General features: G+C 40.8%; 5 protein-coding genes across 10 annotated transcripts in view; 4 read left to right on the top strand and 1 right to left on the bottom strand.

Annotated features, from left to right (window-relative positions):
* Nucleotides 1-852: 852 nt before the first annotated feature.
* LOC119022932 (eukaryotic translation initiation factor 4E type 3-like) lies at nt 853-5,540 on the bottom strand. Of its 2 annotated transcripts, none has more exons than XM_037104407.1 (7): nt 5,346-5,540; nt 4,287-4,359; nt 3,568-3,662; nt 3,411-3,471; nt 3,263-3,329; nt 2,998-3,153; nt 853-2,905 (listed from the first exon to the last, which is right to left on the bottom strand). In XM_037104407.1, exons 1-7 carry the CDS (start codon nt 5,504-5,506, stop codon nt 2,859-2,861), a joined length of 660 nt encoding a protein of 219 aa, XP_036960302.1. In that variant the 5' UTR covers nt 5,507-5,540; the 3' UTR covers nt 853-2,858. The 2 variants fall into 2 exon arrangements, with proteins under 2 accessions (XP_036960302.1, XP_036960303.1); XM_037104408.1 differs by having other exon boundaries at nt 3,568-3,665; nt 5,346-5,390.
* Nucleotides 5,541-5,628: 88 nt separating this feature from the next.
* LOC119022931 (serine/threonine-protein phosphatase 4 regulatory subunit 2-like) lies at nt 5,629-11,617 on the top strand. Of its 4 annotated transcripts, none has more exons than XM_037104405.1 (9): nt 5,629-5,763; nt 6,766-6,847; nt 6,927-7,097; nt 7,765-7,858; nt 8,010-8,047; nt 8,220-8,294; nt 8,516-8,665; nt 8,874-9,169; nt 10,393-11,617. In XM_037104405.1, exons 3-9 carry the CDS (start codon nt 6,958-6,960, stop codon nt 10,692-10,694), a joined length of 1,095 nt encoding a protein of 364 aa, XP_036960300.1. In that variant the 5' UTR covers nt 5,629-5,763; nt 6,766-6,847; nt 6,927-6,957; the 3' UTR covers nt 10,695-11,617. The 4 variants fall into 4 exon arrangements, with proteins under 4 accessions (XP_036960300.1, XP_036960298.1, XP_036960297.1 ...); XM_037104403.1 differs by lacking the exon at nt 5,629-5,763 and adding an exon at nt 5,869-6,048 and having other exon boundaries at nt 8,877-9,169; XM_037104402.1 differs by lacking the exon at nt 5,629-5,763 and adding an exon at nt 5,869-6,048.
* Nucleotides 11,618-13,804: 2,187 nt separating this feature from the next.
* guca1b (guanylate cyclase activator 1B) lies at nt 13,805-16,263 on the top strand. The gene is made up of 4 exons (XM_037103709.1): nt 13,805-14,250; nt 14,570-14,719; nt 14,868-14,982; nt 15,205-16,263. The coding sequence occupies exons 1-4, from the start codon at nt 14,047-14,049 to the stop codon at nt 15,330-15,332; spliced, it is 597 nt and encodes a 198-aa protein (XP_036959604.1). The 5' UTR covers nt 13,805-14,046; the 3' UTR covers nt 15,333-16,263.
* Nucleotides 16,264-16,577: 314 nt separating this feature from the next.
* oard1 (O-acyl-ADP-ribose deacylase 1) lies at nt 16,578-18,573 on the top strand. Its single transcript, XM_037103708.1, has 5 exons — nt 16,578-16,745; nt 16,902-17,067; nt 17,590-17,648; nt 17,744-17,856; nt 18,284-18,573. The coding sequence occupies exons 1-5, from the start codon at nt 16,611-16,613 to the stop codon at nt 18,429-18,431; spliced, it is 621 nt and encodes a 206-aa protein (XP_036959603.1). The 5' UTR covers nt 16,578-16,610; the 3' UTR covers nt 18,432-18,573.
* Nucleotides 18,574-20,146: 1,573 nt separating this feature from the next.
* The window catches only part of LOC119022623 (synaptotagmin-2-like), a 69,489-nt gene continuing 67,072 nt past the window's right edge, over nt 20,147-22,563 (top strand). The window contains exons 1-2 of one of the 2 annotated variants that reach the window (XM_037103707.1): nt 20,147-20,268; nt 20,415-20,482. The gene's annotated coding sequence lies outside the window, so the exon portion shown is untranslated. The remainder of the gene's footprint in view (nt 20,269-20,414; nt 20,483-22,563) is intronic. The other variant, XM_037103705.1, reaches the window with a different exon arrangement.

Below are 22,563 nucleotides of genomic sequence, written 5' to 3'. Positions count from 1 at the left end.
GTAAGGAAAAGTATGTCTTCATGGCGATTTAGTCCGTCTTCCCAAACATAGCCTTCATATGAAGTATTTTTTATGTCCATGCTTTGATGCAACCACAAGAGGGACACATTTTCCATTTTGCCCTCACGAAATGGTGGCTTCCTACTAAGTATGTAAACTAGATTTAAAAAACAAAACAAAAACAGAGGCATTCATAAGGTATCCAGACTATTTGAGACCTGATGATGACCTAATGGTTTAAACATGTTAACTTTGTCCTTAATGATTGGCCTTTTAAAACAATTATATATATTTTTTTAATATTTCATTTTATTTAAATACCAAAATTATTAGTATTTCCTTCCTTGTTCTTTTAATTGTGTTGAGTGCCTGGATTTCTGGTTTCTGAAGTACTGTTTTTCCTGACTTCTGACAGCAATCTATATAATTCAATTCATGGTAACTACAAAATATATTGTATTCTGTTCCTTGATTTAGGTAGGGGACTACAAAACATGGTGCACCTCACCTGTGATCTGTGCATTTGGTTAATATTGGCAGAATTACATTATGTAAGGAGATGAAATGTGATATATCAAGTTGGTTTTCAGTATTTGGTTTCCTACTGCTGAGGCAGACATTAAAGAAGGTCAAGGCAAAAATAGAAGAAGGTGTCCACATTCTCTCATTTCACCCAAGCAGTTTTAATTCAGTCACCATCAAGTTTACAGTTAATACCTATTGTAACATGCATGACAATACTAAATCATGAATCTTACTACTGGAAATGAAAGTGATCAAATACATGTACACATCTCAGATCTAAGAGCAGCCTTTGTGGGATTTTCTGCGAATGAACAGCCTGACAATCCCTTCATTTTAATTTCTTCTTTTTAATTCAATGCATTATTGATATTCTCACGAGTCATGAGACATACAGTACGTTTTCCAATACAGCAAAAGGTGAAGGTTTAGGCGTCTTTATTTCTCAAACACGTGTAAAACTAACAGACAAACATGACTATTTACAAGTCCAACATGCTGAACGCAGATGACATTCTAAACTGCTGGTAAACACAAGGCACCATCCAAGATCAACAATCAGTTACAAGGTCTGAGATTCGAAGTGAGTGGTCGTGTGTGTATGTGCAATTGTACAGTATTGTTACTCTCTTATTCTACAGTATGTGCTTATAACATTGTCACATCAACAAACAACAGAATAAAGAGGGAAAAATAAGCAAGTTTGGCAAAGTCGTCGGTCTGAAAACTACTTCCACTGAATACTCTCCAGCAGAAACATTGGACTCGATTGAGAAATCACAGCAGCACATCTTTCTGTGGTGTTTCATTACACGCTCCGTAGCAACACAGAAATGTCCTAGGTAGTACTAAACAAAAAAACAAAAACAAAAAACAAATCCGCTCTACTCCACACAATCTAGAGTAGTCAGTCTCACCGTTTCACTCATCAACTGTCACACAGGGAAGGTGCCCGAATGAATCAACTTCCTGAATGTCAACATTTCCCCTTACGATTTTCAGTGATACAAATACAGCCTTTTACATTGTTAAACCACATGGGGAAAAAAATACTAACTGGACAGTTATGATTTGAGAGAGACAATGAAATAGTTTTTTTGTGCAGCAGCAGTAAAAAAAAAAAAAATCTGATTAACTTAACGTGATGCACTTGTTGCATACAGATTGGACCATGCTGCAGTGGTTTGCATCATTCCAATTACACTAAATTGGGCTCAAAGTAGTCCCTCCAGGAGAGTGAGAATATTATGATTTTTTTTTTCCCATGTCCCTTCGGCTCATACATTTCTGCGTGTCAAGTTTTGTTTATTGGCTATCACTTTTCCTAAGGCCAATTTCATTTACAAAGGGCAGGCTTCACAAATGTAATGTCAACACAGGCCATATGTATACACAAAATACACAATTTAAACGTTCCTTACGATTAAAAGCAGAAAAAAAAGAAGACTAGGACAACATGGACAAAAACAACTTTACACTTATTGACACAAACCCAAAGTGGATTTGGTCGCAGTCATCACAGGTCCATATAATCCTGGAGGGACTGTCTGGTGCCTCATACACGATAAGAAACAAAGTGCTTGATTTAGGACGTATGCCGAAACAAAACGACAACCACAGCATTGCGACATTGCTGCAAATTCTGCTGGATAGAAATGATTGCATATATTACTCAGCCATCTACGCAACATATTTTGTGTACTGAGGTCATTTTTAAGTGTAACAAGAACAAAATTATTTAGCAATCCACCCATGTCCTAAAGAAGTAAATAAAAAAAAGAAAATGTGCAATTCTCTGCTTATACTTTAGCATAACAGAATACTAAACATTTGTGTTCTCCAGTATAGGCAAACAGTATTTTTGGCTGGAACATACAAAACAGAGAAAAAGAGCTAACTAGAAAAAAGCCTTGCAATGTATTGTCAGGATAAAAGTTTGCGGAGCTAGGCCTCCAATTAGATCCAAACACGAGATTTAATTCACAGACCTAGAGCTGTGCTCAGGAAACTGCACAAAATATGCCATAGGACATCTAAAAAAATGTGACTGTACATGATCTGCTGTTTTTTTGGTTTAGCAAAATTTTGCAGTATAAAAACATACAAACACCACCATAGATAAAATCAAAACTAAAAATGGTATTTACTACGGACTAAAATAAAACTATCTTGGATATTGTTATGAATACTCAAACGATGTGAAAACTCCCATCGATTGACATCCATAATACGTGTGGGGCTACATGACACATTAAGCAACTATGAACTCAACTGCTTGAAAATGTGCCCAACTGTTATCCAAAACAAGTTCATAAGCAAAAAAACAAAAAAAGATTCTAGTGCCTTGATCGACCTCCTTCGAAAGCGTGGTGCTCCTCGTGTGCTGAAACAAGAGCAAAGACAGCGATCACCGACATGTTCATCCTTTCAGTCCATTTTAACATATCATTGTTCAAGTCCCATGAAAATACTCACGCTTGTAGAACACCGCTTTAAAGGGGATCTGTGGGAGGAGCTCATGGATCCTCCCTAAGATGTTTGACTCGTTGGCACAAGAGGCGTTTCCATTCCAGACCTGGAAGATGTCCTCTCTGTCTCTGACGCTGACGCTGACCCCGACAACTTCATCATCTGCAACAACAACAACGACAAGAGACAATGAGAGAAATGCATTTTCTGACATTTAATCTTCTGGACCTAAAGCCACTGCCTTTTGACATAAATCAAGACAGGAATTTACCTGAGGCACAATAGTCACTGAACTGTTCTCCAATCGTAGCCAATAGCAGCTCCTTCCACACAACAGACTGTAAAACATGTAAACAAATTTGTTAAAAACAGTGAATAATTAATAAGCAAATTACCATATTTATTATCATATGACTTACAGTGCATTCTTTGGGCACTTTCATTTTCCAGACGCCACCTTTAGCATTGCTTTCTTCTTCCCTGTATGCAAAAACCAGCAGTCAACACCACACAAACCAATTTAAAACACTACGGCAATACTACAAAACACATACATGCATCCATCTCAAAATTTACCAGAGTGGTTTTCTCTCTCCTCTCATCAGATGATAGCTACACCTCAGCGGCAGGCTGGAGACGCCGGGTATGTTGTTGTAGACTCGCCAAAAGTTCTACTCCAAAGCCGAGGTGAGAAGGAGGAAGAGAGGAGGAAGCTATTATTTTATTGGACTGTTTACTGGCACGGAGAACACAGACAGTTGACCTTGTTAATGTTTCACACTTGTTACAGCGTGGAAAATCACTGCCAAAGGCCTTTTCCTCATTGCTCAAACCACACACACACAATAAAAAGTCAGTTTATGAATCCTTGTCATGCACAGCTCTGCTCCGGGATCCAAAGTGTATGTAAGCTATTTAACATCCTGCCATAAACACTAAGTTGTTATTATGTATTATATTGTTACGCTTCTATGACAACAGCCCTGCTTGCTACATGTGGTCGGTAGCCCAATAAAGTCTTTATTAGTGGGTTATAGCACAGAACGACATAATGAGCCACGACTAGATAAAACTCCAGACAGCCCTGAAAATGTTCCAGATGACGCGGCTTAACCTTGTGTCAGTGCAACGATTTTATCCTGCATTGCGTCTGTTCTGAAGTTAAACGACATTCAGTGAGGAACATTCAGTTTCTCAACTAACGTCTGGCTTTGGCCTCGGCGCATTTCGGAGAAAGAGGAACTCTGAGAAAAACAAACACTGAGCTCTCGTATCACGCCTGCGAAGCATCTTACCTGTACAGTCTCCACGGTGTAGATTTTCTTCAGGTTTGACTCGCATTCGGCGGCTGTTGTTCCTGGTAGGGATCTGAAGAAAAAAAAAGCACAAACAGACACAGTGATTAAATTCAACTCTGTTTTACTTGCCTATTCAAAAGTGACAAGCTGGTGAAGATCTCAGATATCCTGATGTTAAGCAATCTGAGGATATTTCTCTCTGTGCTCAGTCAGATATGTTTTGTTTTTTGTTTTTTTACAGTTGTCCTCAGAGCAGGAAGGTTGGAAGGGGGGGTGAGGAGGAGGGGGGGGGGGGGGGGGGGTCAGATGACAAATAAGCCAGTAAACAGTAAACAACACTGACCCCATTTGACAGCAGCACCCACTGATTTGTACACACTGTGGCAGACGATGGGGCTTGTGTTACACTTATGTTCAAGTTTGTCATGATGACTTTACATTAAATGGAAATCCCTCCTATAAGTAGGTCAGAACAGATAGATAGACAGACAGAAAGTTAGATAGTTTTGACTTCATTTGTTTTAATTTAGTTTTAAAATAAAAAGTGCTTCGCTACACAATGGCAGCAGGCACAGGACCAATGAGTCAACAAGTTTTTTGTTTGTTTGTTTGGGTTTTTTTAGGAATAGCATCTGTGCTCATTAAAAAAAAAAAAAAAAAAAATCAAGTAAAGCTTAAAGATGAACTCAAACTGAACTCATGTGGAGTTATTATGTGAGGCCAGCTGGTCACAAGTACGCCCTTTTGTTTATTTTAAGACTCTTCCCAGTAGAGGTCTTGCTGTATGTAGGTCAGAGGGAAAACAAGTTGGCAGAGAAAAAAAGCTGCACTAACACCATTAACAGTCAGTGTTTGTTGTGATGTTCTCTTTACTGTGATTTATAAACAATCCCTGTATCGACGTTAAACAAACCTATAATGTTATCTGAGATGATTTGCAGCAGGCCCTGATAAGACTTCTTTGTTCTGGTTAAAAGGTCAGTTACTTCACACTGGTTTAAATATTGATGATAATATAACGATTTAAAGGGGGAAAATAACTAAATAGCTTCTTACCTATCGAGCCAGAAAGTCCACGGAGAGTGTAAAGGCAGAATGTCGATTTCGTTGTCACTTGAAATCCTTCCCAAATTTCTGTCGCTGATGTGAATGTTGTGCTCCAGAAGAACCGGGCTGGATGATGTGCTCAGTTGTAACGCAGCTACTGGAACTGCCATCGTTGCCTCTGAGAAGCTGAATGACTTGGTTTTAAAAAAAACAAAACAAGCAACACAGATGTTCCCACCGGGGCTGCGATCGGTATTTATAGGTTCGTCAGGTAAATTTAACCGCGATCAGCTGCTGACTCATTGGTCGCCTCACCGGTCTGCGCCGTCACAACAGAAAAAAAAAAACAAAAAAAAACGATGACACCCGCTGACTGCCTGCGGCGTCAACAGCGCACCAGAACGACCCAGAAGTTTCTGTCACTGAGGTCGGCACACACCTTAACTGGAAATATGATTGTTCGCGCTATTACAGCAAACTATATTTAAATTCTGGGGACTTGTTTCGTCGCTAAGGGGTCATTCAAGTGCTTTGTTGATCTCGGGCTAAACTGGGACGCGTCTTCCGCATATGTGACTACGTCATTTCAGACATGCGCAGTGCTCACGGCCAGCTTTGTTTGGCTGCTACCTGCTACTGCTAACTAGCAAGTATTTCCTGCTAGTGCCTGACACAGCTATGGACATCGACGCCTTATTGGAAGCGTTTCAAGGCAATATTTACAGTTTTCTAAATGAATGTCTGATTTTTTTTAGTGAATGGGTTTTGACATTTCTCTCGCTGCCTCCACAAAAATCTGTAACGTTCGCTAAGTACGTTACGCGCGTTGCCGTCACTTAGCTTACCAACAACGAGTATCGTTCGGAGGAGGCATTTAGGGACAATTTGAGCAGCCTATATTTGGCCTTGCTAGTGTATGTTATGTCAGCGAGAAACGAGTTGGTCACATTTGACACTTTTGAGCCATCACTTCTCTTAAGGGTACTTCGAGGTTATGTAAACAGCTAGCTGGTTAACGTCACAGCAAACATGCTAACTTACTAACTTTTACAGGAACTTTACAATTAGTTGACCTAACCTGGTGTTAGACGATTTTATGAGGTGGCGATCAACTTGTCTTCTTCAGTATTGGGTATATTTTAACTTGGCGAAGCTCTTAATAGAGACTTTGTAATAATTTAATCAATGCTAACGTTACAGTTGATATGCCAGGAGTAGCCTGAAACTAAACAGAACTTAATACTTTCCCCTCATTTTTCCACACGTAATAATCTCTTATGTTCATATGGTTGGGTTGAGTTATTTTAGGGTAAAGTTAATGCAGGTACTAGCACTGTTTGGTTCAGCTGGGGTCATATTATGCATTTCGTTTAAGTAAATGCCATTACCAATAAACTAATTCTTCTGTTTTTCATGTGGGCATTTACAGATTTCGAGAAGAAAGGCAAGAAAGATACCTGTCCTGTCCTTGAACAGTTCCTGTGTCATGTGGCCAAGACAGGGCAGCCACTGTGAGTAGTCCACACCAAACATGAAAGCTTCAACAAATCCTTGTCAGGGTTTTCACAAACTCTTATCTCTATCTTCCAGGATCCCATGGTCACAGTTCAAAACCTACTTCATGTTTAAGCTGGAAAAAGTCATGGATGATTTCCACGCTTCAACACCAGAACAGAGAGGACCGCATAATCCCAACGTCGACTATGTTCCTTTCGAAGAGATGAAGGAGAGGATCTTGAAAATAGTTGATGGCTACAATGGGTGAGTAAAGCTATAAGCTTATAATAAGCCACTGTGCAAATTGTAAACAAATCCTTCTGCACACCCACATACAACAATAATTAATGTAGCAGCACTTTTTACAGTTCCTGTCCACAACATTGCTAGTGCTGTCTTTCTTTAGTGTTATCAACTGAATGAAAACACTTACATTTAATGTAAAACATGTAAAATATCAAGACCATTGTGGGTTGAACTTCATTCATCTCGATCTGCGTCACAGTTGCATGCGTATTGTACTCTCTCATTTGCATGTGACTCTCACAAAAATCTATTTGCTTTAACACATTTTGTCCTCACTCCTAAAAATATTCTTGTTGAATTTCCGCTTCACAAAATAACTTAATTATTTGACAATGAAAATGAGTTCTTTTGGATCTGGAGTCAAAAAATAGTTGGAATAGCTTCAAGCAGCAAAACAAATTGGAAACAACTAATTTTCTCCTTGGTGCATCAGTCAGATGCAGCATGTTTGAAGAACGGTAATGATTCATCCTTCATGTCAGCACTTGTGACCAGGTGTGACTGGGATTTACCATGCCTTTCCAGGTTGCTCACACCCCAGTGCTGCCAGGTTTAGAAAGTGTTGATGCCGGCGTGAGATGGCTGTGTGGTTAATCCCAGACATATCTTTTGATGTCTTTTCCAGAATCCCATTCACCATCCAGCGTCTATGTGAACTCCTTACAGACCCCAAGCGCAACTATACAGGAACAGACAAGTTTCTCATGGGTTTGGAGAAGGTGACAACCACACTGCATTTCTTTGTGCAATCGTTTGCAAAGTTTTTCTCCGCAAGATAAAAAATATTGACAAATACTGACTTAAACATGTTGTTCCATGGCTTTAAATTACATTCTAATATATGTGTGTATTATTTTCAATGTTTTGCAGAACGTAATGGTGGTCAGCTGTGTGTACCCCACATCAGAGTAAGTAAATGAGCTGTTGAGCTTTTGCACCCTTTGCTCTGCTGGCTGTTGTATTTCTGTTAAGCTGCTTCTGATGCACATTGACAGCTCCCTTGAAGTTTCATATCCAGTCACACTTACAAAGTTACAATTAACAGCCAGTTGTTTCTGTGCCTTTCTACTTCTTTCGAAGGAAAAATGGGGCATCCAGTGTAAACAGAATGAATGGAGTGATGTTTCCTGGTAACTCTTCTCTGTATTCAGACAGGTGGGAGCCACATACTTGTTAATGACTGACTTCCACAAATCTAAAAGTGCCTCATACACCTGTAAATTGGAAAATTAAATTAGTTCAGAGACAAATATTTAAAAATCCACAAGGCTATAGTAAGGGCAGATTTGTCATTATCAGTTTGGGTCTCAGCAGTTCTGCTGATTTGCCATCGTGTAATGACTTGGGTAAGATATGGTTATATCCTTTTTTTGCAGTCGAAATGTAAATGGCCCAGGCACACCAAAACCACTCTGCAGACCAAAGCTCTCAAGCTGTCATTTGCTTTCGACCAATGGGCTCCCTGAATGTCCTGTCAGTAAAGAGCCAGAGCCAACCACAAAGGAGGTGGAGGAACACCCAATCAGGTAATTGAAAAAGGTGTAGTGTCACTGTGAGCGAGTGTTCAGTGTTCTTCTCAATATTTTTAATTAAAACACAGACAATATACACCAAGCACATTTCATCCTTAAGCAGATGTTCTTGAAATTTTATCTTTGAAAAGAATACATGCACTAATTTCTTTAATTTAATGTGTATAATTTGCTTGACTGATTCATGTTTCTTTCATTACAGCAGTGATTCCTCGCCTTCAGAAGGCGAAACTACCCCAAACAGCGGTATAAAGAACAAACATCGCAAGGATGACGAAGAGGAGGAGGAGGAGGATTCTGATGCTGACAAACATGAGGTCAAGAGGCTCAAGTTTGACGAAAAGGAAGAGGATGAAACAGGAAGTGAAGAGAAGGAGTCATCTTGTTGTAAAGGGTCAGAGAGCTCGTCGGAGACACTGGAGTCTTCAAAAGACTCTTGCAGTCAAGAGGATGACAGTGGAACACCTTGTGACACACCTGCTACTTCAGAGGATCGTGGTAAGTGTTTAACTCACCCTCACTCAGGTTGACGAATGTATACTTAAGGATTAAAGTGTTTTAGTAACAGTGTGGTGACTTCATAGACAGACCGCTATGCTGTAGCTCAGGTAAACCTTAAAAAAAAACAGAACAAAAAAACATTGTGCCATATTTTGTGTCGTTTTGGTCATAGATGGTGTAGCAGTAAAATCAGGTTTTGTTGGGTTCTTCAGCAGCAATATTGAGGCTGTGTCACTTCACAGTTGCCTGTCTCACACATCTGATGAAACAGATACGTGTGATTTTATTCAATACAGCTGTTTATGCAGGCCCTACAGTGACTGTTTCACTCACTGTGCAACTGTTCCGAAGCACATTTTTGGACTATTTTATCATTTATTTTTAACTTAAACCCTGACATTGCTTCAGACACTTTTACTTTTAGTGTTAGGCTACCAGAGGACAATCTGAGTCTTTCTGTATCCCATTATGCACAGGCTATCATTACCTCAGGACCTTTAGTAATTTGCAATTAGTGCATAGGAGGTCTTTATGTCTTAAATCAGTGCGAATCTGCCCTGTCTGTAATTTGTAAAGTATTGATTCCACAGCAAATTGCCCACCATATTTTGCCAGCCAGAGAGGTCTTAATACTAGTCCTGTGTAAATGGGCAGCATTGTGATTTGGGTGCGCATTTTAATCAGCATCTGTTTTCTGTCATCAGACAGCCAAACAAGTACCACATTTTATCACAGCTCATATGTTGAACAGAAGTTTGATGAGATCGGTTATATGAGTGACAGAGAAGCATCCGTTACTTGAACTAAATGAGCAGCAGATGTGTATTTGTGCTTCAAACTCATGCAGAAAGTGAGCAAAACATCTCTTAACGATATTATGATTGTGGCTGCTGTAGAACAGATGCTCGGCTTCTGAAATGTTGATGTTACACTTATGCCCTGACATCATATCAGGGATAACTGTCAATAAATTATAGTAAATAAGAGTGGCAATATTAGTCCTGTGCAGATAAGGCTCATGATAGCTAACTGAGTATCTTTTGGTTTTGGTGTGCTGGTCGGACAAAACAAGACATTTCTTTATGGAATTTGTAATAATTATATTCAGACATTTTTTAAAGAAACAACTAATGAATTATTTGCGAAGTATTTTGGCAGATCAATGACTAGTAGAAATAATACTTAGCTGTAGTCCTAATGTTGTCTACTCTGGTCTTCAGAACCCAGCAAAACAGAGGAAGAACCTTCCGAAAGGGAAGAAGAGTCATCTGAGACGGGGGATATCAGCAGTACGGAGACTGACAGCAGTGTGGATCAACCTGAGCAGCCTGCTCCGTCAGAGAAGAGCACAAGCTTTGAGCAGGATCATGGAGAGAGCAGCAGCAGCAGCAGTGATGGAGAGGGCTTGCCCAGTGACAAGCAGACGCCTTCTTCTAGTAATTCACCTGACTTGTCAACAGAGGGCGACGCTGACAGTTCAAAGAGTGCAGAGACAGCGATAGAGCCTGAGGAACATGAATAACTTAAATCCCGGCTTGCCAACTGACTATTTTTTACACTGTATGATACCACACCAAGGGTATAGCTGTAGCACTGAAGACCCTGACTTCAGGACCAGGAGCGATGTGGACTTGGAGATTCTTCACAGAGGGATCTTTTTGTTCTCTTCAGTTTTAACTACTCATGGCCACACATCCCCTGGTCTTTAAACTGGAAGGAAATGATTTAAAGAAGATTATGGAGACTTTGCTTTTTTCACTGTTGACTAAAAGTTTTTCTAATATTTTTTCCTGATTTTTATATCTGAGCATTATGGTTTAACCTTGATAACGGATGTATTCAATGATTTCATTTGTCGTTTGGCATGTATTCCGAAAATGATAAACTCCACATGAGCTGTTTTGGCATTAGCATAGTTGTTTTCACCATCTTTCTGATTAATGTGTGTCTGTCCAGTTGAATGAGGACACATGCCATTAAGAATGTGAAGCAACACTTCACGGATGTCCACTCGCTCTTTCTATGAAGCACATACCATATATTGTATTCCTTATTAACATTATATTGCACTTGTTTGCATTGACCTGATTAAGGATGTTACAAATGTAAAAGTTTTGCTTTTGTCACCATTTGAAGCCAACACAAACACAATTTTGCCAGTTTTGTTAGATCTAACATTTGTTTGGCTGAAGGGAAGCCATTTCTGCATCAAAAAATCAGTCAAAAGATCACAAGGTACTTTTACACTTCCTGTATGTCATACCTTTTGTTGTGCAAATGTCTCTTTTTGATAGCTTGAATTTTTACAGTATGTACCTGTAAATCAGTTTTTGTAGACTTGTAATACATGTCCACTGCCTTCGTAGAACTGAGAATCGCTGGAAGTTGAATGCTTGAGCTTGTATCATAGTATTCATGGAAAGCAATAAATGCTAAAAATTTAAAGTGTGGCTTGCTCAGTTCACATTAAGGGAGTTGTTCTTTTGAGTTGCTAATCCGGGGATGCTTCATAATTGCTGAACAATGAGGGCCAGCTCTTGGTGAAATTACCTTTTTAGACACGCTTTAAGTGTGACTGTCTGAGTGTTAACCCATCAGTAGCCCCCACACTTCAGAAACCCCTTGTCAAACAGTAGGTTCAGCTCTGACACTAAGATTGCTGTCTTCAGTTGTAATTTGACTTCACTGCTGACATGCTAATTGTACACAATAGCTTTCAATTATCATACCAAACATGGTGCATCATTAGCCATTTACAGTTAATGAGCTAATGTTCACTATATCCTAGTTATTAGCATTATACCATGCTTGTTGATAGTCCTGTTCTCTAATAACTAGAGGGCACACACTCCAACATCCTTTGTGATCCAATGACTTTTCCTCTAGTGCCACCTTCAGGTTAATTAGATCTTTAAAAAGATACGCCCTCCCAGTAATGTGGTGCTCAACCAAAGTCATATAATTACAGCACTGAATATGTACACATACAAAGGTGGTATACACAAAGATCTGGGCCTTCATCTTGGAATCACCAGAGCTTACAAACATCAGAGTATAGTCAGAGATGCCCTGATGAACACAACAACATTGGGATGTTTATTGACATGGCCACCGCACATTGTTGAAGCTGAGATTCCTCAACTTTGCCCTAAAGATTTGGATGTGTTCTCCCTTTGAGATTTGGAGTATAAAACTTTTGGGTTCTTCATGGTGGCTTTTTAGTTTTGTTACTGAACCTTCTGATTTGGTAGTTTGCTGAGACATTGTATACACTCACCTGTTCCAGTTGTAATAACTTTGATCTCCTGACTTTTCATCTGGCACCATCACCAGGTCAATATTTAATTCAGTCAATTTCTTTGGTTTATGACCCTGCAACATCCCCATCAGCCAGCTCAACTTAATTTTGTGCTCTGTTTGCAATGCTAACAACACAGGGACAATTGTAAGCTTGTTAGCGTACTTGTTTGAGCATTTAGCTAAAGTAGCTTGCATGGCCACTAGCATGGCTCTGGCCTGACAGTGGGGGAAGTGGAGGTGTCATAGACATGACACAACGAATTAAAGTTACAGTCAGTCCTGTCAATGCAAGTGAGCCACTGGTACAGAAATGGTGAATCCTAATTAGACCCTGTCTGGGTACAGGAAACTGATAATTGGATAAAATAAAATATGGTTGAGATTTACAATAACTCTTGTGTAAGAACTGGAGGTGTTAGTCATTTTAATCGGGTGGAGGACATCATCCAGAGACAGCTTAGATGGCCTTGACACTTGTAAGCCAAGATTATCACTGTCCCTGCCGTCAGCACATATTGTGGACCAGGAGGGTATTGGACCAGGCGGACCTTTCACCTGTAAACAATGGCTATCATTTGACTGTAGTTACTGCAAATCATTGGCAGACTCCACTGCCAGATAGCTCGCTAGATGTTTTGACCCATTTCCCAAATATAATTGGCCTCTTGAGGTTAAAATGTAATGTCCATCATTAGTGAATTTAGCCACAACACATTTATTATAGGCTTCAGTGAGTCTAAAGCAGGCCTGTAAACAGTAATCATGGGTTGCAGTAAATAACCTGAAGGTCAGAGCTTTCAGCGATAACTAAACACTTGGCCTGTGTGAATCACAAAACTGGTCAGGAGCATGTGGGAATACTGGGTACGATTATTTAAAGGAGTACATCAGCCATTTATTATTCCTTTGGGGAAAGGAATAGAGATCGATGAACAAAGAACTGTCAAAATCGAAGCAGCGGTGGCTGTGATATAAAGACTTTTTTGTTCACTTATTATTAAGTGAAGCTCTTTCAGAAATGATGAATCCTACATTTCCCACAATGCAACTAAAAGCATTAGACCATCCCAGACTTTAAATGTCAGTAACTAGTATAAATCCATTAATCCTGACTTTACCTTGGCACACACATCAGTAGTTAATGTCATACCATGCAAATATATTAATAATAGAGAATGATGATTATAGATTATAGATAAACCTGTCATTAGGGCGTGTGTTTCATAACAAACAATAACACAGTGGATGTACTAGATGTACATTTAGGATAGGTTGAAGCAGGACCACAAGGAAATCCTGACATGATCTGATTGATTTTGACAGGTGCCCATATCAAATCCCTTACCATGTGATCCATAACAGACTGTCTCATCCTCACTTCCAGAGGGGATTTGCCACAATAGAGAGCCAAAGAACAATTCAGCTTGCATGGACTTTTTTAATCAATTTGGTTTACTTCAGTAACAGAGGACTCACATTTGTGGATTCTGTAATGTAGAGGAGAGCTTTAAAAATAGTTACCTAGGTCAAACAGGGGGTTACAGAAAAAAACCAAAAAAAAAAAACCTTCCACAATGGGTCAGCGCCTGAGCGAGGACTGTGACCCAGACAAGGAAATTGATGTGGCAGAGCTGCAGGAATGGTACAAAAAATTTGTCGTGGAATGCCCGAGTGGAACTCTTTTCATGCACGAGTTCAAGAGCTTTTTTGGCGTTACCGAAAACAAAGAGGCTGCAGATTACATTGAAAACATGTTTCGAGCCTTTGACAAGAACGGCGTAAGTACAAACCTCTGTTGTGTGGAAGTATAAGCCTTGTGCATAGACATTTTTGATGCTTTGATGATTGTAGTTGAAAGGGTAATTAAAAAAACAAGTAATTTAAACACATGAACTTGGGCTCCTGGGAAATTGCAATGTTTTTTTTTCACTATTTTTCATCGCAAAAACAATTCATTAAAAAAAGTAATAAGCTGATAAATCAGTACTGATAGTAAAAAAGACTCATCAGATTGTATCTAGTATGCTGCAGTACATAAACATTTTCCGTCCAAGTGCCCGTTTGTAAAATTTAAAGTCTTTCTCTTCATGTGTGCAGGACAACACCATCGATTTTCTGGAGTATGTGGCAGCCTTGAACTTAGTCCTGAGGGGTAAACTGGAGCATAAGCTTAAATGGACATTCAAAATGTACGATAAAGATGGAAGCGGATGCATTGACAAAACGGAGCTTCTTGAAATTGTGGAGGTAATATTCAGCATTTCACAGTCACTATAATATGCTGCTATTGATCTGTAAAGCTTTCAGAACATCTTTCAAGATAAATCAGTGGGCTATAATTAAACAGAGTCAACCTCAGAGTCACTTTAACGTACTCCTTTCCTGTCACTCTCAGTCTATTTATCGACTGAAGAAAGCCTGCCACGGAGAGCTGGATGAAGACTGCAACCTGCTGACCCCAGACCAAGTGGTTGACAGGATATTTGAGCTGGTCGATGAGAATGGAGACGGTGAGTGTTTCCAACAGTTTTCTGACAGCTTAGTAGAAGCAATGGTTTGCTAATGATTCACATGGTCTATGTCAAAGTGCTGTAATGGCTTTGTGGAGTGTGTAAATGTGAAATTTCCACCGTTCATTGTTGGAAAGGTGCATCTTCTTACTAAAAAGATAAGTTAAGGAATGGAGATGTGTATGAAATAAGCCCAAAGAATAACCGCCCCTCATTATCCAGGGGAGCTTTCTCTGGATGAGTTCATTGACGGAGCGCGGAGGGACAAGTGGGTGATGAAGATGCTGCAGATGGACGTAAACCCTGGGGACTGGATGACCGATCGACGGCGCAGTTCCGACTTGGAGTAAGGACTAAGGCTGGAACATGGATTGTCAGTCTACCATGTACACATATCATTTATGTGTGTCAAATCATGCCGTGATTTTGTACCTACGGCGGTTTAATGTATATAAAAGGAGACAACACCACTGTCATCCTGGCATTGTTTCACTATATTCTGCTTGCATATTGGCTTTGTGTTTCAGGTTCTGCACTGTAACATTAGTTACATTACATTATTTATGACAATTTATGGTCTAGTAGGTCTGTTTAGGTCTGTACTTTATTGACACTGCAGCCATAAGGTGCTTACTGTCTCTTCTTTTTTTCACCTGTGTCATTAAAATGAGCATATAAGTTATTCAATAAACATACTGAAAGCCCTTACACAAACATGTTCCACCATTAAGAGGTGTTTTGACTTACTCAGGATGACAAGACCTCTTCTCAGAGCTGTGTGGAGCCATGTACAGACTGAGATTGGTTCCTCTCTCTCTCTCACAGTTTTGTTGCACCTTTCGGGAAAACTTGAAACTTTTTTGCATATTATTGGTGCTCTCAGTGAGTGGCTCTCACAAATATTCCCATCATAGCACGACAAAGTTAAAACCTGACCAGCATTTAGTAATGTGACATTAATATTAACAAACAACGTAAATAAAAACACCTGTAATGGTTTTGGGGGGGTCTTTTGAAAACAATAAACAACATGAATATATACTGGTTTCACACTGCCTGTTTTGTTTAACAGAAATCAGATGTATTGCATGAAATAAACAATTAACTTTGCTAGTGAAGTTTAATTCAATTTAAAAAAGTAGGCTATTTATATTTATAGGAAACATCTATAAATGTAATGACAGATCCAAAGACAGATAAGGACAATTTCTTGGTTTTCAAGGTTGGTTTCAGTGCTTCTTTAAATATATACAAACAATATAAAACTCAAATAAGCAGTTTATTCATGGCTTATGAGTTAACTGTTAATATACGCAACACATAACCCATATAGCCGATTTCCCCTGTTAAATCTAAGATAAGACCCAGGAGCCTCTAAACTTTTGGCCATTTTCTGTCATTCAGGAAGTGCCACTCATCTACAAAGTCTCGGGTTTTCTCGCGAGAGGACAGACGGCTTCCTGTTAGCATCCTGCAGACTGACAGGTCCACTGAGCTGCAAAAAAGCAGTCAGAAAGTCCATTTATTTGCCATTAAAACGACAACCTCCAGTCAACTGTTTGTAAGTGTTATGAGACACCTTCCCATCGCATGATATGCTAGCTAACGCGTCTGCTAGCATTAGCTGAATGCCGATAATCCCGCGTTGTTTTAATGCTTGTTCACGACTGTACACGTTCAAAAAACTCACCGGACAAATGCAGCGCTCATTGTCGTCAGTGTCGCACGAGCTTAAGAAACCAGTCTGCAAGGACAAAACTGAGGTAAATTCCTGCACTTGTTTTTCCTGGTTTCACATGCGTTAAAAAAGTGTGTTTTTGTCACACACATCGTCCTCCCAGACGCTAGTTGGTGTTTTATCTGTGGCTCTGACGTTTACGTTCTCCTCACGCGGTGTAATGTTGCCCCCTGCCGGCCAGCCAGCAGAAGACACCTGGAGACTGAACTATGTCACTGGGAACCTGTTCTCCTGCCCCGAGGACCAGGCTCTGGCCCACTGCATCAGTGAGGACTGCCGCATGGGGGCAGGCATAGCGGTGATGTTCAAACAGAAGTTCAAAGGGCTAGAGGAGTTAAAGAACCAGAGTGAGTCAGACTTTCTATTAAAAACATCTACAGTGGAGGGGGAAAAATGTCTCACTGCTTCCCAGGCAATTATTTTGTTCAGCTCAGAGAAACTGCTCTTTGTTCTCGTCCACAGATCTATTGTTGAAAAAATGATCTCATTCTGTACCACCTGAAATAATTGGTTGGATGCTTTTAGGGTATAGGAGGATTCAGATTTTTTGCCTTGTAAATATTGTTGGTCCCTGAACATAATGCATATACACATTCATATCCCAATGTCCCTAAGTTATTTTGAGTGATGTATCTCATCAGTCTGCCATCTCATCACATCATTTCGTACACATTTATCCAAAATGTGTCCTTTTTGGTGTCTTTGGGAGTGACTAAAATTTTAAAGAATTTATTTGTGGGTTGTACTGCACTGCATGAATTTGTAATGACTTGTTCACCCGTGGGTCAGTCAGGTTTGAGGGGATTTAAAAGAAAGCGTTCCTTACTCTTGTTTCTTGAACTCTAAATTTTCTTTCTAATTCCAAACAGGAAAGCAGCCAGGACAGTGTGCTGTACTGAAAAGAGACAGACGTTTTGTCTACTACCTGGTAAATATGTGACATTTAATTAGAACTGTTCCCCTAATATGCAAAAAAAAAAAGAAAGAAACTGTAATTGTTGGTCTCCTGTTATTTTATCACAGATCACAAAGAAAAAAGCCAGCCAGAAACCGACCTATGACAGCCTGAGGAGCAGCCTGGAGGACATGAAGTCTCACTGTGAACGCAATGAAGTAACAAGAATATCAATGCCTCGGTGTGTTACGGATGCAAATTTTAAGCAGTTTCTGTAATTGATAGTCGGCTTCCTTAACAATCAACTAATGGTTAATCATTAATAATATAGGAAATCTGTTGGATGTTTTTTTTCCCCTCATAAAGTTGTTTTAATCACTGACATGATCTGTGTTCAATGCAAAATCAGCAATAAACATCAGTTACTTGAATAATACACTAAGTAACACAAAATAATGCGGTTTGCGGTTTTTTAACATCTGGCCAAACAAAATTCAACCCATATGGAGGCTAACAAATGGCTAAAATGTAATAATATCAGTTAGTATTGAACGTCTGTTGTATTATACGAGATATACGAGATATACTCATTTACTTGAATATGACAAGAGTTTCCTCTTTACTGTTGAATCAGTGAATCAGTATATCTTTCTCTCTCTCTCCGACAGTATCGGTTGTGGCCTGGATCGACTGGCGTGGGACAAAGTGTCCGTGATACTGGAACAGGTGTTCAAACACACAAACATCTCCATCACTGTCTACAGCCTTCCTGAGAAAACCGAGACCAAAGTGATGAAGGAAAACATGCGCAGATGATCGATGCAGTACTTTTGTTGTAATATTTAGTTTACACACTTTCCTGTATCTTTTCTGTATCCCACAGCATGTGGCCCCGATGTTTTATCTTTTTCAATGAAAAATGTTTTGTTTAAATAAACTTTCTTTGTTGCACATGAAAGTCTACATAGACTTCATGAAATTCTACACGTAGCAGGCACACGGGACGTATTTCTACTGATCATCTCTGCTTTGTATCTGCAGTCACCAGTCATTTACTTCCAAAACACACTGATCTACATCCAGATGTTACTGGGATTTGTCTACCTGTCCCTTCTGGTTTAACAACTTGTGGGGTTTTAAACACTGAGCCTGAAGTATCAGGTTTCTCTTTACTCTCCCATTCATCCACCAGGCAATTATATTGTTGATTGAGCAAACAGTGCATTCACATCTCCCTGTGGCCATCATATAACTTTTAGAGCTCTCATTGAAACCTCTGCAGATGGTTGAGGGTTTTTTTTTTTGTATGATCCATTATTGATCCGCTTGGGTATTGTACTTCAGTGCAGCCGGGACACATTGTCTCCGCACCAGATGTGAGTCAAAAGAAAGAGGGGTGGGGAACCTGACACCACAAAGTCAATCCCACAACATCCATTTTCTCCAGGATAGGAAAAAAAAAAAAAAAAACCTTTTAACACGCCATGAAACCTGAAGTGGGAAGCAGAGAGCTAATGAAACCCAATCTGTGGCTCAAAGCGGTCCGATTGCATTAGTTGGATTAAATGCTTGAACTAAAGGGGGGTGGGGGGCTCCGCTTAATAATGTGACGACACGTACTTCAGGTGCGAGTAATTAAAATGAACCTCGGTGGCAGCGAAGACTGTCTGAACGTGCTCAGTAGTTAGCCGCCTGCGACCCTTCCCCACTCTCCTCTGGGGCACCTTCAATAATTCAAAAAGGAGAAGGCATTAACCGCTGTACACTGCGGCTGCCTGCCTGTCCCCCCCCCCCACCCCTTCATACATCCTGGCTGGCTGGCAGGGAGACTGTACTTCAGCATCACTGCAACCAACCCCCACTCTCCTCCTCCTCCTCCTCCTCCTCTTCCACCTCCCTTCCCATCCCCCCTTCTTGCCTGGCAATTAGACTCCACACTGCAGCAGAGCCACCTAGCCGCGCTGCAGTAAGTGAGTGCAGGGAAATCTCCCTTCACGTGACCCGCTCTCGCACCTCGACACGTCCACATCCCCAAAAAAATCTGCCCCATCCAACACCCCGTTGCCTCTTTGTTCCCCCCATGCAAGCTTCTGCCTGTCCCACTGCGGTCCACTGATTCGCCCGACCGATGCTCTCCCCCCATTCCCACTCTCACTCCCTGTTTTCTCTCTTCCACATCCCCCCCCCCCCCCCCCCCCCGGCCTCCATTCCCTTTTTTTTCTTTGCACGATGCGTATGAAATTGCAGAGCTCAGCATTCTTCTCCGCTGGCACTTAGGGGAAAAAAAAGGAAAAAAAAAAAAGAGAGAGAGAGAGATGAGCTGGGCGGGAGGGCTTCTGGTGCACCACATAACTGGCCCCCTTCCAATTAAAGAAGAGAGCTTATGTTATTGAAGAGCAGCTTAGCCAATCAGGAGACGGTGCAGGCAAAGACAGCACGGAAAGAAAAAAAAAAAAGGCAGCAGAGCGAGTGGGCAAGAGGAAGGGAGGAAAAAAAAAGAGAAACTGCAGTGTGTGTGTGTGAGTGTGTGTAGTTGTTCATCCCTCCCCTGAGCAGATCTTTATCAGTTTGTGTACTCCAGTCTTGGGGTGCATTTGAATGGGTGTCTGCGTGTGTGTATCTGTGGCAGAGTTTACAGGAGGACAGGGTAAAGGTGTGTCTAAGAGGGGCTGTGTGAGTGTGTGTGTGTGTGTGTTAGACTCCCACCCCCCCAAAACCCCTTGACTTATTCATTCTGAAAAACTGGAAATAAGAGAAAGTAAGAAGGAAGATTGATCATTTCTCTCTCTATCCTCAAAGTGTCTCGGAGCCCACTGTGGAGAAGGAGAAGAGCTTGTTGTCTGGAGGAGAGCGTCCTGCAACGAAAGGTAAGGGAAGCTGTGTTCTCCTGCTACTCCCGGCATGCTGGGCTGTTATTTATTTATTTTTTTTAAATTCTTTTTCCACTTCTGAAGTTGTTTCTGTCTTCTCTGTCAGCGCGTGCTCTCGATCATTTGCCTCGTTTGGACCTTTCAGATGCAATGGACGCTCAAAAATGTGCGCAGATTTTCTACTTTTGCGGTTTAAAGACTCTGCAGAAATAGCAGAGGGAAAAGGCAGAGAGGAGGCGAGAGAGAGAGAGAGAGAGAGAGAGAGCGAGGGAGGGAGGGGGAAGGTTAGTGCGGGACTCCCTGACGCTTCTAGGCAAGTTTCTGTGCACACGGTTCTCTAGTGCTGCAGTATCCCATTACATCCCAGAGCAGAGCTGCCTCAGCATCCATCCACCAAAAAACATCTACCAGCTTTTGTCAAATGTCTGTTTCTTTCCATGTGAACTTATGTCTCGCCCCAGGTTGGGATAAGAGTAAAGTTTTGCTTCCACCCCCTTTATTTTTTAGCTGATAAAGCTCAGCCTGCTCAGTGCTGCAGCCCCTTTTTAGTCTGTCTTCTGGGTATCAATGGGGTTTGCTTAGATAACAGCTGGAATTGGCTCTGATAGGGTTGGAGCCTAATGATGAGGGGTTTTTGTGTGTGTGTGTGTGTGTGTGTGTGTGTGTGTGTGTGTGTGTGTTGTTTATTCCATGTTGTGGGACTTCCTTTCAGTCGCCTTCAGCAAAAGTAGGCTTTCTGATTGGGGCGGAATGCAGCTTAACGGCTACACGAATCACAGAAGCGGAAAAAAAATGGTATTATCATGTCTGTGGAGTGTTTATACACTGAAGATGTGGCAAAATGAGCTCAAACATCAAAAGGAGTGAGAAGCTTTCTTTGTTCACAGCTGATTCACACTAACACCTTGTTTTTTTTCATTATCATGCATTAATTATCAGCTTTCCAAAGCATATTCACAGTTTCTTTATTACCTCCCACTGTCTTTTTTTTTTTTTTTTGGAAGTCTGACCTTCATCGTTTGTGAATGAAGATACGACAGTGTCCAGCAGTGGGCACTGTGTGTTTTCTCTGCCGATAATGTCTGTAAACGTCGGCCTGCTGCAGAAATGGGAGGAAATACGGATTGGACTTATTTCGTGTGGGTGCCCTGAAGAGGCGACGTTGGACGGGATAAAAGAGTACAGCGTGTCCCGGGGTTTTTCCACATTACCTAGAAGAAAGGCTAAGAGAAGAACGATGTGAGCACGAGACATCGTTGAACCTGAGCAGAATCACTGATCCCAATAACTGGTTTTAAATAAGGTTTCAATTATTCAGGAGAGAGTTATATGCAGGGATAACGAGAGGGCCGGGGAGGAAATGTAAGTCATTTCAGCAGCATGGACAGAGCTCAGAGAGAAGGCTTTCCAGATGGAGCGTCCTTTGTGTTCTTTGCAGCAGACCAGTGTTTGGTAATGAGGGTGGGATGGCAGTTTAAGGCTAAGCAAATTCTTCTATTTCCACTCATGACCCAGTAGAAAGTCTATTTGTGCACACTTTCAAGCCCTCTGTCGGTCGTTGCAGTCGACTGTGCTCACCCTGTCTTTTTCACTTTTTTTCCAGTTGAAGGCATGAGGAAAACACTTTTCATTATTCATGCACCTTCTCCATTTTAGAGCACAGCCATGTGTCTGGAGAGGTGCTGAAGACTCATCTATTGCCTGTTTCCTCTAAAGAACAAAAAAGAAAAAAGAAACAAGAACTCCCCCATTGTCCTACCTGTGTTACCACTGAATGCTCCAGGTGGGAGTGTCAGCACTGTGGGTTTTTTGTTTTGTTTTGTTTTGTTCTGCCTTCTTTTTTACTGCAAAGCTCAGAGCGACGTGTGGGATGAAACTGACTGCAGCAGCTCAATCTCTTCAGGTCAGACCTCACATGGAACTAGACCTGTCAGAGTCACTAGCTTACCAACTTATTGTATCTGTCTTTTCAATATATTTATATATACACGACTTCGATCATTTTTGCCGACCTTGATTTAGTTTCTGCCCGAGAGTCCATCTTATGTATTGTTTTAGTTGTGTTTTTACGTCATCAG

This window comes from Acanthopagrus latus, chromosome 7 (genome assembly GCF_904848185.1).
Source record: "Acanthopagrus latus isolate v.2019 chromosome 7, fAcaLat1.1, whole genome shotgun sequence".
Classification (NCBI taxonomy): Eukaryota; Metazoa; Chordata; class Actinopteri; order Spariformes; family Sparidae; genus Acanthopagrus; species Acanthopagrus latus.
This window is presented reverse-complemented; position numbering and strand designations above follow the sequence as displayed.

Bases quoted from the DNA above. Each gene is read 5' to 3' on its own strand.
- LOC119022932 (XM_037104407.1), bottom strand. From the start codon at position 5,506: ATGGCAGTTCCAGTAGCTGCGTTACAACTGAGCACATCATCCAGCCCG. The intron at 3,663-4,286 runs GTAAGATGCTTC...GCTTTGGAGTAG, and splicing joins ACACCGTGGAGACTGTACAG to AACTTTTGGCGAGTCTACAA. The intron at 2,906-2,997 runs GTGAGTATTTTC...CTCTTGTTTCAG, and splicing joins TAAAGCGGTGTTCTACAAGC to CACACGAGGAGCACCACGCT.
- LOC119022931 (XM_037104402.1), top strand. From the start codon at position 6,015: ATGGACATCGACGCCTTATTGGAAGCGTTTCAAG. The intron at 7,859-8,009 runs GTGACAACCACA...AATGTTTTGCAG, and splicing joins TTCTCATGGGTTTGGAGAAG to AACGTAATGGTGGTCAGCTG. The intron at 9,170-10,392 runs GTAAGTGTTTAA...TCTGGTCTTCAG, and splicing joins TGCTACTTCAGAGGATCGTG to AACCCAGCAAAACAGAGGAA.
- guca1b (XM_037103709.1), top strand. From the start codon at position 14,047: ATGGGTCAGCGCCTGAGCGAGGACTGTGACCCAGACAAGGAAATTGAT. The intron at 14,251-14,569 runs GTAAGTACAAAC...TCATGTGTGCAG, and splicing joins GAGCCTTTGACAAGAACGGC to GACAACACCATCGATTTTCT. The intron at 14,720-14,867 runs GTAATATTCAGC...TGTCACTCTCAG, and splicing joins AGCTTCTTGAAATTGTGGAG to TCTATTTATCGACTGAAGAA.
- oard1 (XM_037103708.1), top strand. From the start codon at position 16,611: ATGCCGATAATCCCGCGTTGTTTTAATGCTTGTTCACGACTGTACACG. The intron at 16,746-16,901 runs GTAAATTCCTGC...CCTGCCGGCCAG, and splicing joins TCTGCAAGGACAAAACTGAG to CCAGCAGAAGACACCTGGAG. The intron at 17,857-18,283 runs GTGTGTTACGGA...TCTCTCCGACAG, and splicing joins ACAAGAATATCAATGCCTCG to TATCGGTTGTGGCCTGGATC.